The following is a 16,396-nucleotide window of genomic DNA, read 5'->3' as shown; positions in this document are numbered from 1 at the left end:
TTGCTTATTGATAACTAGAGACGATATAAAAGTTTAAAATAGTGCATTGACATGTGTGTTCAAGGAAAACAGGTCAACTAAAAAAACAGGGGAAGTACATCAAAGGTATTAATGATGAAAATTGTGAATTAACAAGCGTGAAAGTCGATATGTTGCAAATATTTTGAATGGAAGAAGAATTTTAATAAGAGAGAAAAATAATATGCAACGAAGGGGAAAATCAAGTCGGGTTCAGTTGGTAGGCAACACGCCTTATTCCCCTAATATGGTCTTGAGTCCAATTCTTGTGAGGAGTGAGAATAGGTGCTTGTTTAGTTGAGTGTCGTGAGTGTAAATTTATTGGAAATTTACTTTCTTGTGTAATTGTATTTTCTAGGAATCGCTAAATGTTGTTTGGTGATTCATGAAAAATAAAAATTACCATGTGAATTTCCACTTACCTAGGTAAGTAATTTCCTCCATTTTATGGGAGGTGGAACTTACTAGGAATTTCTACTTCCGATGAATTTGTTAATCAAAAAACACCAAAATCTCCAATTTCGAGGAATTCTAACTTTCTTAAACAATGTCAACCAAACAACGCTTGGGTTTAATAGTTTAAGTTTGTGCTTAATAATTCTAAGAGAGGTTAGGACTTAGGACCTCTATATCCTTGTACTTGTTGAAATATGCAACAAGGGGAATGCTTCTATGAATCAGTATATATATATATATATCTAACTATTCCAAATTTTATGCTATGTTTGAATTTTAACCTATTATGGAAATAGGCACTATAATTTGGAAATGGAAGAAAACAAAGTAGGAAGGAAATAAGCCATGCCCACATATATACAGGCAATACAGCATATGAGTCCAAAAACTTTATATACATGTTTCTTTAGCTTTCACCCATGCTAATGCAATTTTAGATTTGTATTCCAACAATGATTTGTTGGTCCCTTATCCAGCTCGTATGGAGGTATAATAATGTTTTTAATGCAAAAGCAATTGCTTAACCACTCCACTTTGTTTCAATCATTGTATTATTCAAGGCGTACATTAAGAAGATAGAGCAAATTAAACAAAACATGAAGAATTTTATTGGTAAGCTAGCTGCTAGTTGAGCTGCTACATGTCTAGTTTGAGATCGAGCTGATGTTTAAATTTAACTCATATGATCAACCCAACAAAGATTTATTCTTATTCATAGAGATCATGGTCGTTTAACTTGTTCAATAACAAAAAATGAAAAGGTCAACGACCAATAACAAGAGCTTTCAAATGCTTGATAAATCTATCAGTTTCACCATGCATAAAACCAGGGTCAACTAATTTGTTCCTCAAATTTTCATGGTTTTTCTTGATCAAACTACTAATCTCACTATCTTGATCCATCATAGATATAACAGATGCACACAAACTTTCCTTAGACACCCATGTCCCATCCTCTCCTCTTTCTACTTCCACAACCAACTTCAACTCCTCCGCAAGAAATTTACTAAAAAACACTTGTTCAGGTTGTTGTGGGATCAACACTATCTTATTTTTACTCATCAAAGACTCCCATATACTCCCCCACCCACAATGGCTCACAAAGCACCCAACAGATGGATGCGCTAGTATCTGTGGTTGTTGCACCCAATCCCCGGTCACCACCCCTCGCTCTCCAACCCTCTCCTTAAACCCCTCAGGGAACGCCTCTTCCACGGTTGCACAACCAGTGGGGGGCTTAAACGCCACCAAGAAGGGTAATCTAGTCATTTCAAACCCGAGCAGGATCTCTTGAAATTGGGCCACATCTAGCACAACCTGACTCCCAAAGGCACAAAATACAACCGTTCCTGGCTCAAACCGACTCAACCACTCGGCCAAACGAGGCTCGAGCTTTGCCTCCTTAGGCTTTGGGAGGAGTAGGAGTGGAAGGACGGGCTTGTTGTTGTACTGGGTAGACAAATAATCACAATACTTGCCTTCTATCTCACCATATGTCTTAACAATGACAGTATCACTACCTTTGAGCGAGTTAGCAATGCGATGGTAAAAGGTCACCCCTTCACCGTAGGGCATGTACAAGAACGACCTCACCTTCGCGTCGTCCATGACAATAGGCATGGACGACGACATAGGGTAACCTGGAGGAACACTTACACCACCAGCAATACACAAATTCTCATTGATTTTTGATGGTTCCCGAAATGGGATGACAGTCATTGCCATACCCGCAGCAGAAACTACCCAATAAGAAACACACTTGGCCTTGGATCCAGAGGCAGCAAGTGCCTCTGGAATCCAATAGGCAAAGTCGTAGAAGACAACATTGGGTTGGAGTTTAGCAATGATGGACTCAAACTCAGGACGGAAAAGGTCTAAAGCGGTGGCGAGGTGTGTTTCGAGGTGGAAGGGGATGTCCGAGGTGGTTTCCGTCCCAGGAGGGAGTGGATGGACCGTGGGTACGGTGATTGTATGGAGTGTCACAATAGATGGATAGAGATTTAAAGATTCAACTACAAGTTTGGACTTGTTAGGGAGTAATAGAGTGACTTTGTGGCCTTTCTCAGCTAGTATGTTAGCTAGGTGCATAAATGGAATTGCATGTCCCATGGCAAACCATGGATACATCACTACTTTCATTTGTTTTTCCTCCATTTTTGTTTAATCACTTTGATTCTTAATGGGTTGAGCTCGCTCGTTCCTTTCAATTTATGAAACTGTCTTACTGCCTTACCTACTACCTACTATAGTGAAATGCTCTAATAATTGATCTGATTGTAGTCATCTTTTCAATTTTCACTATACTATACTATTTGACAAAACACCATGATACTATGATAGCTCAGTTTGGGACCCACCAATCAGTGGTGTTGATTGATAATTTGCTGCATGAGATCATAATCACTCTCCTCCTCTTGTTCAAGGATAACATAATGATACTTTATCATTTTACACGTGTTTTGTTCTGTGATATATTTATGCTTCTATATCAATTATTTGTAGTTTAATTGTTGGTTTTGTTCCTTTCAATTGACGTTATCCCACATATCAATTTCCTATCCTTATCCCACTTTTAACCTCTTAATCTCTATCGCTCGTGTCAAACACCCCGTAAAAAGAGTTAGAAAGATTACTACTTCTTCCGTTTCGTTTTAAATGCAACAAATGAATATTTTATATCTCACAAATAATACTCATTTATTGCATTTAAAACGAAACGGATGAAGTAATATTTTTTGTTACGTTTTTCTATCACTTTCATGCGAAACGGAAAGGAAGATGATAACATTGAAGTGACAAATGACTCCCCCAAAGTTATTTTCTTTATATAGTTATATTATTAGCTATTTCCCATTTAGGTTATTCTTTTTCATGATTGCATAAGTATTCAAGTAACAACCATAAGGGCTAAGGCATAAGTCCATATTGATTTATGATTAGAGTCAATTATAAACTATTAAACTTAAACATTTAGTTAGTTAGTGACTTACTCACTCTCACTAAGTCATTATATAGCAACAAAAAGAGTTAAAATTAAAGAAGTAGTTTGATATTAATGAATTGAAATTAATTATAAAATTGTTCGACTTTCATCGTTCATGGAACAACTAAACAGGTAACAATGATCAACGTTAATCGAATATGAAAATGATAACTGTGACCAAGTTGATATATATAATCATATCAATAGAGGATGAAACATTGAAACTATGAAAGTAGATCATAGTTAATACACTTCATATCAGTGGAGGATCAAGATTGTTGATGTTTCAGTGTTAATATTAAAAGATAATAACATAGGAGGCGATCTTATTAAACGGTCCATATTTGAAAAACCACGTTACGGTTATATATCTTACAAAATAGTGCTCGATTTTATTACTCGATTCACGATAATCAAAGCATCATTAGATTAGATTGATCGATTTTCGTTAAGTTAAGGTTCACGTATATCAAATTATCATAAGATTGATTGTCTTTTGACATTAATCAAAACCATCAAAAGATTGATTGTCTTTTATATTTCTTGTTACGAGGTTCTTTATACAAGATAGGGCTCGATCATCAATGTTATTACACGGTTAACAATACTCGAATCATCATTAGATTGATCGACTTTCATCGTTGATGTTTCAGTTGTGGATCTTAAAATATACTAAGATAGTAACATAAGACTTAGGAGTCTCGAGTCTATTTGATTATCCGTCTTTTTGAGTTGTTATACGTATTACAGTAGTTGCACTAATAGTTTCACGTCATTCATAATCATCTTTACATGAATCAACTTGTTTAAAATTAAAAATACTAATTAAACTTCTAAAGTGTATAATTTTTATTAATTTATAACATTAATAATAAATTAGGATTTCAAGTAGATATAATAGTTTCGGAATTCAAGTAGATTACTAATTACTAAACAAATCAATAATAATAGAAGTCTAGATTACTTGTCTAGAATTATCAATTTAATTTAGAAATCATAAAATAGAATACTTAACCTTAACCTTAACCTTAACTTAACCATTGATTTGAGAAAGATAAAATTCAACCATTGATATTTTGAAATCCATGTGCTATAATTTTAAATTTTAAGTAAAAACATTTAATTATATTTGACCGGTAGCTATAATTTAGATAGTTGTTTAAAACTTCCCACATTAATATCATTGTTTGATTTCAAGGTAGTTTTTTTTGGAGGCAATTATCAATGTTATAGCAAGCACTAAGCAAGATATATCACGCCATGTGACATCAAAAATTTTGGATGTGAACACGCCATTTGGCATTCAACATGTTAGTATAAATTTCAGTAGATGACACTTGGCATAATGCATGATAGGTTGACATGTAGGATAGATATACCTTGTTTTAAATATGTATATTGATATAGATGTACAATTAGAGTCTAGAGATGACATGTTTTGATTGGATAAATTTATATGGTTTTTACACAAGGAAAATCTATTACTTACTTCCTATATTACAATGAAAGATTAGTACACCTACCTATTGAGCAAACTACCTATTGAAAATACACAAATAAAATATTTGTTAACAGTGGTAGTTGGACTCTACTTGGAATTCATCTACTGTTAAAGTTCGAACTCGAAAATCGTGCGTGCCTTATATTATGAAACGGAGGGAGTAAACACTACTACTGATTGGTGGGTCCCAAACCGAGCTATTGTATTTGACTATTTGTGGTGGTTCGTGAAATATAGCACTCTGAAAATTGAAAAAGACTACAATCGTACTTTATGATCAATTATTAGAGCATTTCACTAAGCTAGGTACGTAGTAGGTAAGGCAGTAAGAGAGAGTACCATAAATTGAAAGGAACGAGATCAACCCATCAAAAATGGAGGAAAAACAGTTGAAAGTAGTGATGTATCCATGGTTAGCCATGGGGCATACAATTCCATTTATGCAGCTAGCTAACATATTAGCAGAGAAAGGCCACAAAGTCACTCTGTTACTCCCTAACAAAGCCAAACTATTAGTTGAATCTTCAAACCTTTATCCATCAAATCTGACACTCCACACAATCACTATACCTATGGTTTATCCACTCCCACCAGGGACAGAAACCGCCTCGGACATCCCCTTCCACCTCGAGACTCACCTCGCCACCGCTTTAGACCTTATCCGTCCTGAATTTGAGTCCATCATTTCCAAACTCCAACCCAACATTATCTTATACGACTTTGCGTATTGGATCCCGGATGCAGTAGCTGCCTGTAGGTCGGAGGCCAAGTGTGTATCTTATTGGGTAGTTTCTGCAGCGCGCTTGGCTTTTACTATGATTCCATTTAGGGAACCACCAAAAGATATAGATAGGGACGTCGTTAATAACGAGGATTCCTCGTGTGTTGCTGATATTCCTCCTGGTTATCCTATGTCCACGCCAGTGATCATGGACAAGAGGACGAGGTTCCGCTTATACATGCCCTATGGTGAGGGGGTCACCTTCCATCAGAGGCTCACCAACTCGCTCAAAGGTAGCGATGCTATTATTATCAAGACCTACGGTGAGATAGAAGGCAAGTATTGTGAGTATTTGTCTAGCCAATACAACAACAAGCCCGTACTTCCAATCCTACTCCTCCCAAAGCCTAAGGAGGCAAAGCTCGAGCCTCGTTTGGCCGAGTGGTTGAGTCGGTTTGAGCCAGGAACGGTTGTATTTTGTGCATTTGGGAGTCAGGTTGTGCTAGATGTGGCCCAATTTCAAGAGATCCTGCTCGGGTTTGAAATGACTAGATTACCCTTTTTGGTGGCGTTCAAGCCCCCTACTGGTTGTGCAACCGTGGAAGAGGCGTTCCCTGAGGGGTTTAAGGAGAGGGTTGGAGATCGAGGGGTGGTGACCGGGGATTGGGTGCAACAGCCACAGATACTAGCGCATCCATCTGTTAGGTGCTTTGTGAGCCATTGTGGGTGGGGGAGTATATGGGAGTCTTTGATGAGTAAAAATAAGATAGTGTTGATCCCACAACAACCTGAACAAGTGTTTTTTAGTAAATTTCTTGCGGAGGAGTTGAAGTTGGTTGTGGAAGTAGAAAGAGGAGAGGATGGGACATGGGTGTCTAAGGAAAGTTTGTGTGCATCTGTTATATCTATGATGGATCAAGATAGTGAGATCAGTAGTTTGATCAAGAAAAACCATGAAAATTTGAGGAACAAATTAGTTGACCCTGGTTTTATGCATCGTGAAACTGATAGGTTCATCAAGTATTTGCAAGCTCTTGTTGGTTGACCTTAGCTCATTCCATATTCTTTAATGGAGTAAGTTAAGTTATGGTTAGTGGTTACTGCAAATAAGTTAAGTTAATTATGAGTTAAATAAGGATTCCACAGGCAGTAACTATCAAACAATCTATGTAATATGTTGAGTTGAATATGGATTCCACAAGCATTAGCTCTCAAGTAAATTATGTAATTCGTTGATGTTCTTCCATATAATTCTCCATGTTTAGTCTTATATGGTTTTTAATATACTTTTTTTTTTTAACTATAAATCATTCTAGTTACTTGTGGATATATTTTTAGAAAGTTGTATTTTGAAAGACATATCGAAACAATTCTAACGAAATTTCGCACATGATAGCATATTTAAATATTTGCTATCATATTATATCATACCACTAATATATAAGGAATAGTAAAAAAGTCAGATCATGAGGTCGTAACATTTGGCATATATCAATGGACGATGCCATTTGTCGAGCTTATTAAATATCATGTCATTTTTTTTATAAAATAAATAGAGTTTCAAATTAATAAAAATACATATATAAAGTTTAGAATAAGAAGAAATAGAATCGGGTTCACAATTAAAAACTTAACCAGAGTATATGATCAATTACAACTTTTAATATATACTTTAAAATTATAGTTTTATACCATTGGAAAGTGTCTAAAGACTACTTTAATATAAGGTCCATTATTTGTACGATATTTAAAATTTTATATTAAAGTAATGTATAAAGTTTTTTTTTTACTATACTGACGTATTAAATCAACAAACTAGAATTAAAAGTAGAAATTTAATAATAATAAGGGTTTTTCTATAAAACCTATTCATGTTGAATTAGATATTCAAAGTTATTACATCATACCTTTTGTTGTTGTATGTCGGAGAAAAATAGATTTAAACAGGGTATGTGAAAATTTCAAATGTCTACATGTTCTCCACGAAGAGAATGAGCATTTATCGCGCTTATTGAGTGTCATATCATTATTTTTGAACCTCTGGGTGAGTGATAATGTGCGAGAACAGCCCAGAAAAAATTCAACTTACCACGGGTTCCCAAAAGGGGCCCAAAAAAAATTGTTGGGATTCTACTAGTATTTACATATGAAAAATATGGTATAATTAAGTTTTCGTAGTTTGATCTCACAAACTGAAAGCATGAAAATTTATTACAATATCTTAAGCCTAATAGGAAAGAGCAAATACAGAAAAAATATTTCCTTACACAATCACATAAGATAATACAATATCTATTGTACTTTTAATACCCCCTAATATATTGGATTAAACCCTGTCTTTGTTATTATGATGATAGCACAAATCGATTATTTGGACCCAGAGCCAACCCCATCAAATAATCAAAACCTGTTTTCCCCTACTTATTGTCAGTTTAGTTTAGTCCAGTTCAGCTTTGGACAATACTTTTACTCTCATATATCGCTATTCGTTTCAATTCAGTTCAGTTCGATTCAGTCCAGTTCAGTTCAACTGTTTTATGCCGAAGAAAACATGCCCCGGGTCTGTGTTTGGACCCAATTTGTAATGTGTACCACAACATACAGAGCAGTTCAGGCTAAGGAACTTGAAAAAAGTGTCGTATGATCCAAGCTATATTGGAGAAAGAGAATTTAATCTTGACAGCTAAGATGATCAGATTTCTTTTAGAGTTAACATCGTCAGTATAATCAATTAATCATATAGTAAATAACAAAAAAAATATCATTATAGATAGTATTAGTAATTAGCATACCTCAAAAAAATATTAGTAATTATTAATAATGTGGTTACTCAAACATTTTCCTTGTATAATACAATAATTACATGAGATTGTTATACAATTTAATTACATCAACGTGATTAACCTTGAAGGTGATTTCTAATTCGAGTTACTTCTTGTCCATCAATCTTAAAAGCCTTTTCCAACACCTTATTTGGCATAGGTGGTTGAGAAGTAAATGTAGCAATTGAAGCTATTTGGGTTCCTCGATTTTCACTAGGAAGCCAAGAAATAGCCACAGTTGGGCTTCTTTGGTCCACATTGTAAAGAAAATGGATCATCCCCTTTGGAAAAACAAAAGACTCACTGGGCCTCAATCGTTGCGTATACATCTTATTGGATGTATCAGCAAAGCCCACTAAGATATCCCCTTTGAGGCAAGTAGCCACTTCTGAGGCTCGTGGGTGAGAGTGGGGTGGGACTAACCCATCAGGGGAAATGTCGACCCGACCCAAGATCAGGCCTTGGGTTTGACGACCCGGAAGATTTTGGTTGCTAGTGAGGATGACACTAAACCCAAATTGGTTTGCACTCGTGTTACCGGGCCTTGATAGGGCTGAGGTTGCAAAGTGGGTTGGGCTTGCTAGTTCGGGATCCAAGCATGGTTGTCCATTCATAAAAAAAGAATGTTGGCCTGTTGTATCGACAACGCAATAATTTTGGAGTGGTTTTGGATCACCTTGGGCCAGGCCTAATATTAACAAGAAATCGAGGGTAAAAAGCTAAGGAATTTAAGATGCAGATTGGAATTCATGGTTAAAAGTAATGATGTATTTTCTTTTTTTGGAAAGTTTAAGAGAGCATCATATATATATAAGTAGTGAGTATAAAGAGTGATTTTATATGATGTTTGTACCAAAATTTGAGAGTGAGGGAAGGACGGAAATTGAGTAGCTTAAGCAAGGGGTAATGAAATTAGAAAGACAAACTTAAAAGGCAAAATATAATTAAATCCAAGGTAAGTTTGCTCATTTGCTAAACCTCGCCCTAGAATTTCATACTAATGCCCTGTATAAATACATAGAATTGTATTTATGTATTTTTATACTCCCACCTTCCCACTCCCACTCTCCTTCACTCTCATCACCACTTTCCCCCACTCTCTTGACCCTCATACTCCGGCAAGAAGAAGAATTCCGACGAGATCTCTGGCGAGAAGGATATTCTCAATGATTATAGCAGCGGAAATCCAAAAATTGAGGCTTCAATCAAACCACAAAAACTAACAAGTATTTCAAAAAAAATCACTGTAAATTGAAAAATAAAACAGAGGGGGTGATGGTGGGGTATGCGGTGGTGTTATGTCGGGGTAGGTGTTCCGGTGGTGGTGGTGCAGTCGTGTTCCCGCGGTGGTGCGGCGGTGGTTGTGTGGTGGCACTGGTGTATAGTGGTTAGTGGAAGAAGATGGGAGAGAAAAGGGAGGAAGGAGGGTAAAAAATCTGAAAAAATTAGGAAGTGAGTCAAAGGGAGGAGAGAGAAAAAATAAAAGTATATAAATACGGTATAAAAGTACCGTATTTAGGGCGTTACTATGAAATTCTAGGGCGGTGTTTAGCAAAGCCCTAAGTGTGTCTAGAAGAGTAGAAGTCGACATCATGTGACAGATTTGTACTACATAATGTAGTCAACCACTCAACATGATAAGATGTGCTATTTTGTTTTAGTAAAACGATCCAGTGGTCAAGTTTATCAATTTTGATTTTCCTCCTCCGCTTCACCTAAAAAAAAAATCGCTTTAAATTCAAATTTAGAGTCTGTTCTTTTCGGCATAAAACAGCTGAACAAAATTGAACTGAACTGATTGGAGCTGAACTGAACTAAACTAAACTGATTGGAGCTGAACTGAACTGATTGGAGCTGAATGTAATAAATATATAAATAATATTTAAACAATAATAATATGAATATTAAATAATAATTATAATGATAAGTAATAATAATGAATAATAATAATAGTAATTTGGATATTTTTAAATGATAGTTATAAATAAATAATATTAATAATCATAAATTATTAATAATAATAATTAATGATAATAATGATAATTAATAATAATTAGTTTATATTATTTATATTAATATATTAATATACTTGATGATGATATATAATAAAAATAATATCTAAGAAGTAAATAATATTACTATTTTAATAATTGGATTTAATAATATAATAATATTTAGTAATAAAAATAATGATTGGGTTGGGCCGCGAAAATTACATCATAAACCGTCTTGAAGCGATTTGATTGGTTTATGGGCTAAAAAACGTGGGTTTATTTGTGCTTTAACCTAAACCATGTTCATCCTAATAATAACAGTAATAATAATGAGTAAAGTTATAATAAACAAAATAATATATAGAAACAACAACAATAATAATAATAATACTTAATAGTAATGATATAAAAATAAATAATAATAATAATAATAATAATAAGAGTAATTAGTAAAATATATAAATTATACCAACATAATAATAATATTTAACAAAATGGTTATAAAAGAATAGAGCTGAACTGAACTGAACTGATTGGAGCTGAACTGAATTGAACTGAAAATAAGTTGGGGAGAACAGGCCCTTAATATACTCCATTCGTTTCAAAATATAAGACATTCACACTTTACAAAAAATTGCTTTGACTATAAATATTTCTCATAAATAAAAATTATAAAAATTATAGCGCTGGATCTGTCATGAAATATACTACAATAATATTAATTTTTAAATTTTTTATCCACGTCAATTGAGAATAACTAACGGTCAAAGTTCGACCTCGAACATCGTGCATTCCTTATATTTTGAAACGGAGGGAGTAGTAAGTAAACTATTTCTTCCTCCGTCATTCATTAAGTGAAATAATTAAGAGAGAAATGAGGGAATTCTCAAGAAAATTTAGTGAAAGAAAGTTGAGGAATATATTTAATGAATGTGAGAACAATTTTGTGATGACATTCTTATAAAAAAAGATACTTTTTTTTTCCCAAATAAAGGACATTTATTGCCACATTTTCAAATAAAAAAGTCATCAATAAAAAAAGGAAGAAGAAATTACTCTCTCTATTCCAATTTACTTGATATTCCTCCTTCGCTCCACCTAAAAAATAAATCGTTTCAAGTTCAAACTTAACATAGCAAGTAAACTACTTCTTCCTCTGTTTTTTCATTAAGTGAAGTGATTAAGAGAGAAATGATGCAATTTTTAAGAAATTTAGTAAAAGAAAGTTGAGGACCACAGTTATTAAATGTGAGAACTATTTTGTGATGACATTCTCATAAAAAAGGGAAATTGTTTTTGCCAAACAAGGGACATTTATTGTGACCTTTTCAAATGAAAAAAGTCATCACTTGAAGAAAAAACAAAAAGAAATTACTCTCTCTATTCCAATTTACTTGCTATATTAAGTTTTGGTATATATGAAAAAAAAAGTTTGAAAAACATATATGAAAGAATTTGCCACAAAAAAAAAAACAAGTAATAACGTCTATAGAAGAAATATGTAACAAATATTGGACATGTACTCTTTTTATCTCTCTAAATTATTACTAGTCATATTAGTTTCATATACAAAGGCAAGATAGAGACAAAATGTGAAACTAAAGTAAGTCTTTGATGAATACAATTGTGCAAGGTGTGATTTTAAGTAAGTCCAACCAATGGTACAAGGTCACAAAAGACAATTTTTTTTATCATATTAGAACAAAGGGAGTATATGAATTGTCAAACTCATTCATAACTTCCTCCGTTGCATGTCAGAAGTCCAATAGTAATGTCAGAACAAAGGAAGTGCGGACTACACCTATTTGTTGCAATAATTTTAACCGGATCCGAAAAAAACTTGGTCAAAATCCGACATGAAGTTCAATTTTTCCCGAACAAATATAAGAATGTGATTAATTTCTACCCGAACCGATGCGATTCTTGTCGAACTTGTGTGATTTTCGTCAATAATTGAAATAAACTGGAACGAAACTGAAGATAGCCGCAATATATTTTAACTGCTATGGATTCAACCGTTGGTTGGTTTAATTGTTTGGATAAACTGGTTTAAACTGCAACTGAACTGCAAATGGAAAAGGAAAAAAATTGAATTAAACTGAACTGAAAAGTTTATTAGCTGAACTGAACTGCTAATTATTTTAATAGGTACAAAGTGAACTGATATCAACTGAACTGTTTGGTTATAACCATAACTCAATTGTTGAACTGAATTGACACCTCTACGCAACACCGAGGTGAGGTGCAACCATAGAAATTGCACCTCGTTGTAGTATTACAAACGAATTTCTTCCTTGAATAGTGCAAAAGTGGGTTTTAAATTCCAGAAATATGGCAAAAAAAAAAAAACGAATCCCTGCGTACCGTCATGTAGGACGACACGCGAGATTTTTGTTTTCTACTTAAGTAAAACCGCTACTTGAAGTAGCAGTTTACTGAAATTCCCAACTCCAGAGTTTGATATGTGCTTGCAACATTTTGCCCAGGTAAACCGCTACTCAGGGTAACGGTGAGTAGCGGTTTACATGGGCAAAAAAAAAAAACAGTTTCTTGGGTGCCGTCCTACGTGGACGATACGCAGATATTTTTTTTTTTTTTGGTATATTTCTGAAAATCGTATTATGCAAGGAAAAAATTTATTACAAACCAACCGACTTTTAATTTCACACAAAGGTATATCATAATTGCGTTTCAAACTTAAATGCAATGCAAAGCAGTAAAAGAGACCGGTCACGTGCACTCCGTTCTTGGAGTAGCTTCTTCCCCCATCACCCCTCCTCTCTCAGTCCCCACTCACTAGTCACTCAATTCTCTCTTTCTCTCTTCTCCTTTTTCCCCGCTACAACCTGCACTATTCTTCCTCAATACTCATCTTTTCAATTAGCTCCTTCTCAATGACTTAATTTCAATTTTACTCTATTCTCAATTTCTTATCCATTAATAATGGTGTGTTAGTCCTACTTCCAGCTACTGGTTTCTTAACCTTTTTCTTTAGGCTTTCTGTCTCACAGGTTCATTATCAGATAAGATTTTGCACAATCTATGGGTGAATCATTAGTGGAGAGTGGAGACTCTAAAAGTTGAAAACAAGGTAACCCCATTTATTATTTTTTCTAATTATGGTAACCCTTTTTGTGTTTTAGTTTCAATTTTTTGCAATTTTTAGATTTTATCTTTTGTTTTAGATTTTATTTATCCTCAAAAAAAAAAAAAAAAAAAAAATTACCCATGAAATTGTTTACCAATCGACAATCGTATCTATCGGATGCCTTTTGAATTTATTCTAGCCCAATGTCATACCCTTAAATAAATGGCTATACCCAAGTTGGGCCCTATGTTATTTTGGTAGGTAGGTACAAATAAGGGGCCAACGTGTTAATTTTGGTAGGTAGGTACAAATAGAGGCCCTGGTGAATGGTGAATGGTGAATGGTGAATGTAAATGACGTTGCAACTTGCAAGTATTAAAAGCATTCCGGTTGAGTGCAGTTGAGACCACAAGTCCATAAATTGAAGGAAAAACTAAAAGGCCAACAACAGTACTCCAGCCTAGCTCAAAAAAATTGAACATGGAGGAAAAACAGCTGAGAGTAGTGATATATCCATGGTTGGCCATGGGGCATATAATTCCATTTATGCACCTAGCTAACATATTAGCAGAGAGAGGTCACAAAGTGACTGTAATGCTCCCTAACAAGGCAAAACAAAAACTATTACTTGATGAATCTTCTTCTTTAAACAACCTCCATCCATCGCTATCTAACCTCACACTCCACACAATCACTATCCCCGCAGTTCATCCACTCCCTCCAGGGACAGAAACCGTCTATGACATCCCCTGCCACCTCGAGACCCACCTCGCCACCGCTTTAGACCTTATCCGTCCCGAGTTTGAGTCTATCATTTCCAAACTCCAACCCAACATTATCTTCTACGACTTTGCCTACTGGATCCCTGAGGCAGTAGCTGCCTGTAGGTCCAATGCCAAGTGTGTATCCTATTCCACAACCTCTGCTGCGTGCTCGTCTTTAATTATGATCCCATTTCGTGAACCACCAAAACATCTAGATAGGGACGTCAATGATGAGGATTCATGTGTTGCTGATATTCCTCCTGGTTATCCTATGTCCACACCACTGATCATGGACAAGGAGGTGAAGAACATCTTATACATGCCCTACGGTGAGGGAGTCACCTTCCATCAACGCCTCACCAACTCCTTCAAGGGTTGCGATGCTATCATTGTTAAGACATATGGTGAGATAGAAGGCAAGTATTGTGAGTATTTGTCTACCCAGTACAACAACAAGCCCGTCCTTCCATTCCTACTTCTCCCAAACCCCAAGAAGGAAAAGCTAGAGCCCCGTTGGGGAGACTGGTTGAGTCAGTTCGACCCAGGAACGGTTGTGTTTTGTGCCTTTGGGAGTCAGGCTGTGCTAAATGTGGCCCAATTCCAAGAGATCTTGCTCGGGTTTGAAATGACTAGATTACCCTTTTTGGTGGCGTTCAAGCCCCCTACTGGTTGTGCAACCGTGGAAGAGGCGTTTCCGGAGGGTTTTAAAGAGAGGGTTGGAGAGCGAGGGGTGGTGACCGGGGAGTGGGTGCAACAACAAGAGATACTAGGGCATCCATCTGTTGGATGCTTTGTGAGCCATTGTGGGTGGGGGAGTATATGGGAGTCTTTGATGAGTAAAAATAAATTAGTGTTGATCCCACAACAATTTGAACAAGCGATAAATAGTAAAATTCTTGCGCAGGAGTTGAAACTGGCTGTGGAAGTTCAAAGAGGGGAGGATGGGTCATGGGTGTCTAAAGAAAGTTTGTGTACATCTCTTATATCTGTCATGGATCAAGATAGTGAGATTAGTAGTTTGGTCAACAAAAACCATCAAAATTTGAGGAACAAATTACTTGACCCTGGTTTTATGGATGCTGAAACTGATAGGTTCATCAACTATTTACAAGCTCTTGTTGCTTGACCTTATTCCATGCATATTTTGTGGAATAAGTTTAAATCTTAGGTGGTTCGATTATATGAGTTAAATAAGCTAGGATTCCACTAGCGTAGGTCTCAAACAATATGTGTAATGTGTTGAGTTCAATAAGGATTCCACATGCAAATTTCTTTTTACAAGATTCCACATGCATTAGCTCTCAAATAATTTATGTAATTCGTTGATGTTGTTCCATATAATTCTCCATATTTACTCTTTTATCGCTTTCAATGTACTTTTTTTTTTTAAAACTAAAAATCACTCTAGTTATTTATGGATATATTTTTAAAAAGTCCTATTTTTATCGAAACAATTCTAATGAAACATATATAACTTTTAATTTTTATATATGTGACGTAAAGAAAAGCATAGTCATGATGGATCTTGTTTGATTTATCTCAATATGTATTTTCCAAATATATAATTTTTATAATTTTAAGGTTTATAGTTGTGTCTCGAAAACTGTGAAAAATAGGATGTAGCAATTAAAAAGAGACAGATGGAGTAATTTCAACCGTAAATTATTTGATTTATATTTAAGACAACTTTTTTTTGAGAGGTATTTAAGACAACTTTTAGTATATAATATGTTATTGGATTAAAACGTACCTTTGTTATGATGATAGCACAAACTGATTTCGGACCCAGACCCAACCACATCAAATGATCAAAACCAATTATGGGTTTGGACCCAATAGCCAATAGGCCACTACCGAAGACGGTAACGAAACATAGAAGTATTGGGCATGGTCATGACTCATGACTCATGAATGAACAAAGAACTTCCTCGGACATTCACATATATCCAGTATCTTTTGGGAAGCATTGTATTTCATGAAGATACCTATATATCTTAATAAAAGTACATGTATGTAATGTTATACCACAAAATCAGAGCAATTCAGGCT

General features: G+C 35.0%; 3 protein-coding genes and 1 pseudogene across 3 annotated transcripts; 2 read left to right on the top strand and 2 right to left on the bottom strand.

Moving 5' to 3' along the window:
* Window positions 1–1,160: 1,160 nt before the first annotated feature.
* LOC104898032 (anthocyanidin 3-O-glucoside 2'''-O-xylosyltransferase) lies at window positions 1,161–2,740 on the bottom strand. The gene has a single exon (XM_010685030.4). The coding sequence runs from the start codon at window positions 2,626–2,628 to the stop codon at window positions 1,237–1,239; it is 1,392 nt and encodes a 463-aa protein (XP_010683332.2). The 5' UTR covers window positions 2,629–2,740; the 3' UTR covers window positions 1,161–1,236.
* Window positions 2,741–5,215: 2,475 nt separating this feature from the next.
* On the top strand, window positions 5,216–6,949 carry LOC104898031 (UDP-glycosyltransferase 79B9). Its single transcript, XM_010685029.4, has one exon. The coding sequence runs from the start codon at window positions 5,333–5,335 to the stop codon at window positions 6,722–6,724; it is 1,392 nt and encodes a 463-aa protein (XP_010683331.2). The 5' UTR covers window positions 5,216–5,332; the 3' UTR covers window positions 6,725–6,949.
* Window positions 6,950–8,526: 1,577 nt separating this feature from the next.
* LOC125498280 (germin-like protein subfamily 1 member 1) lies at window positions 8,527–9,267 on the bottom strand (annotated as a pseudogene).
* Window positions 9,268–13,690: 4,423 nt separating this feature from the next.
* LOC104898030 (UDP-glycosyltransferase 79B6) lies at window positions 13,691–15,834 on the top strand. The gene has a single exon (XM_048646483.2). The coding sequence runs from the start codon at window positions 14,064–14,066 to the stop codon at window positions 15,471–15,473; it is 1,410 nt and encodes a 469-aa protein (XP_048502440.1). The 5' UTR covers window positions 13,691–14,063; the 3' UTR covers window positions 15,474–15,834.
* Window positions 15,835–16,396: the final 562 nt, after the last annotated feature.

This window comes from Beta vulgaris, chromosome 6 (genome assembly GCF_026745355.1).
Source record: "Beta vulgaris subsp. vulgaris cultivar EL10 chromosome 6, EL10.2, whole genome shotgun sequence".
In the NCBI taxonomy this organism is placed as follows: domain Eukaryota; kingdom Viridiplantae; phylum Streptophyta; class Magnoliopsida; order Caryophyllales; family Amaranthaceae; genus Beta; species Beta vulgaris.
Note: the sequence above shows the minus strand (reverse complement) of the source record. Positions and strands in the feature narration are given on the sequence as shown.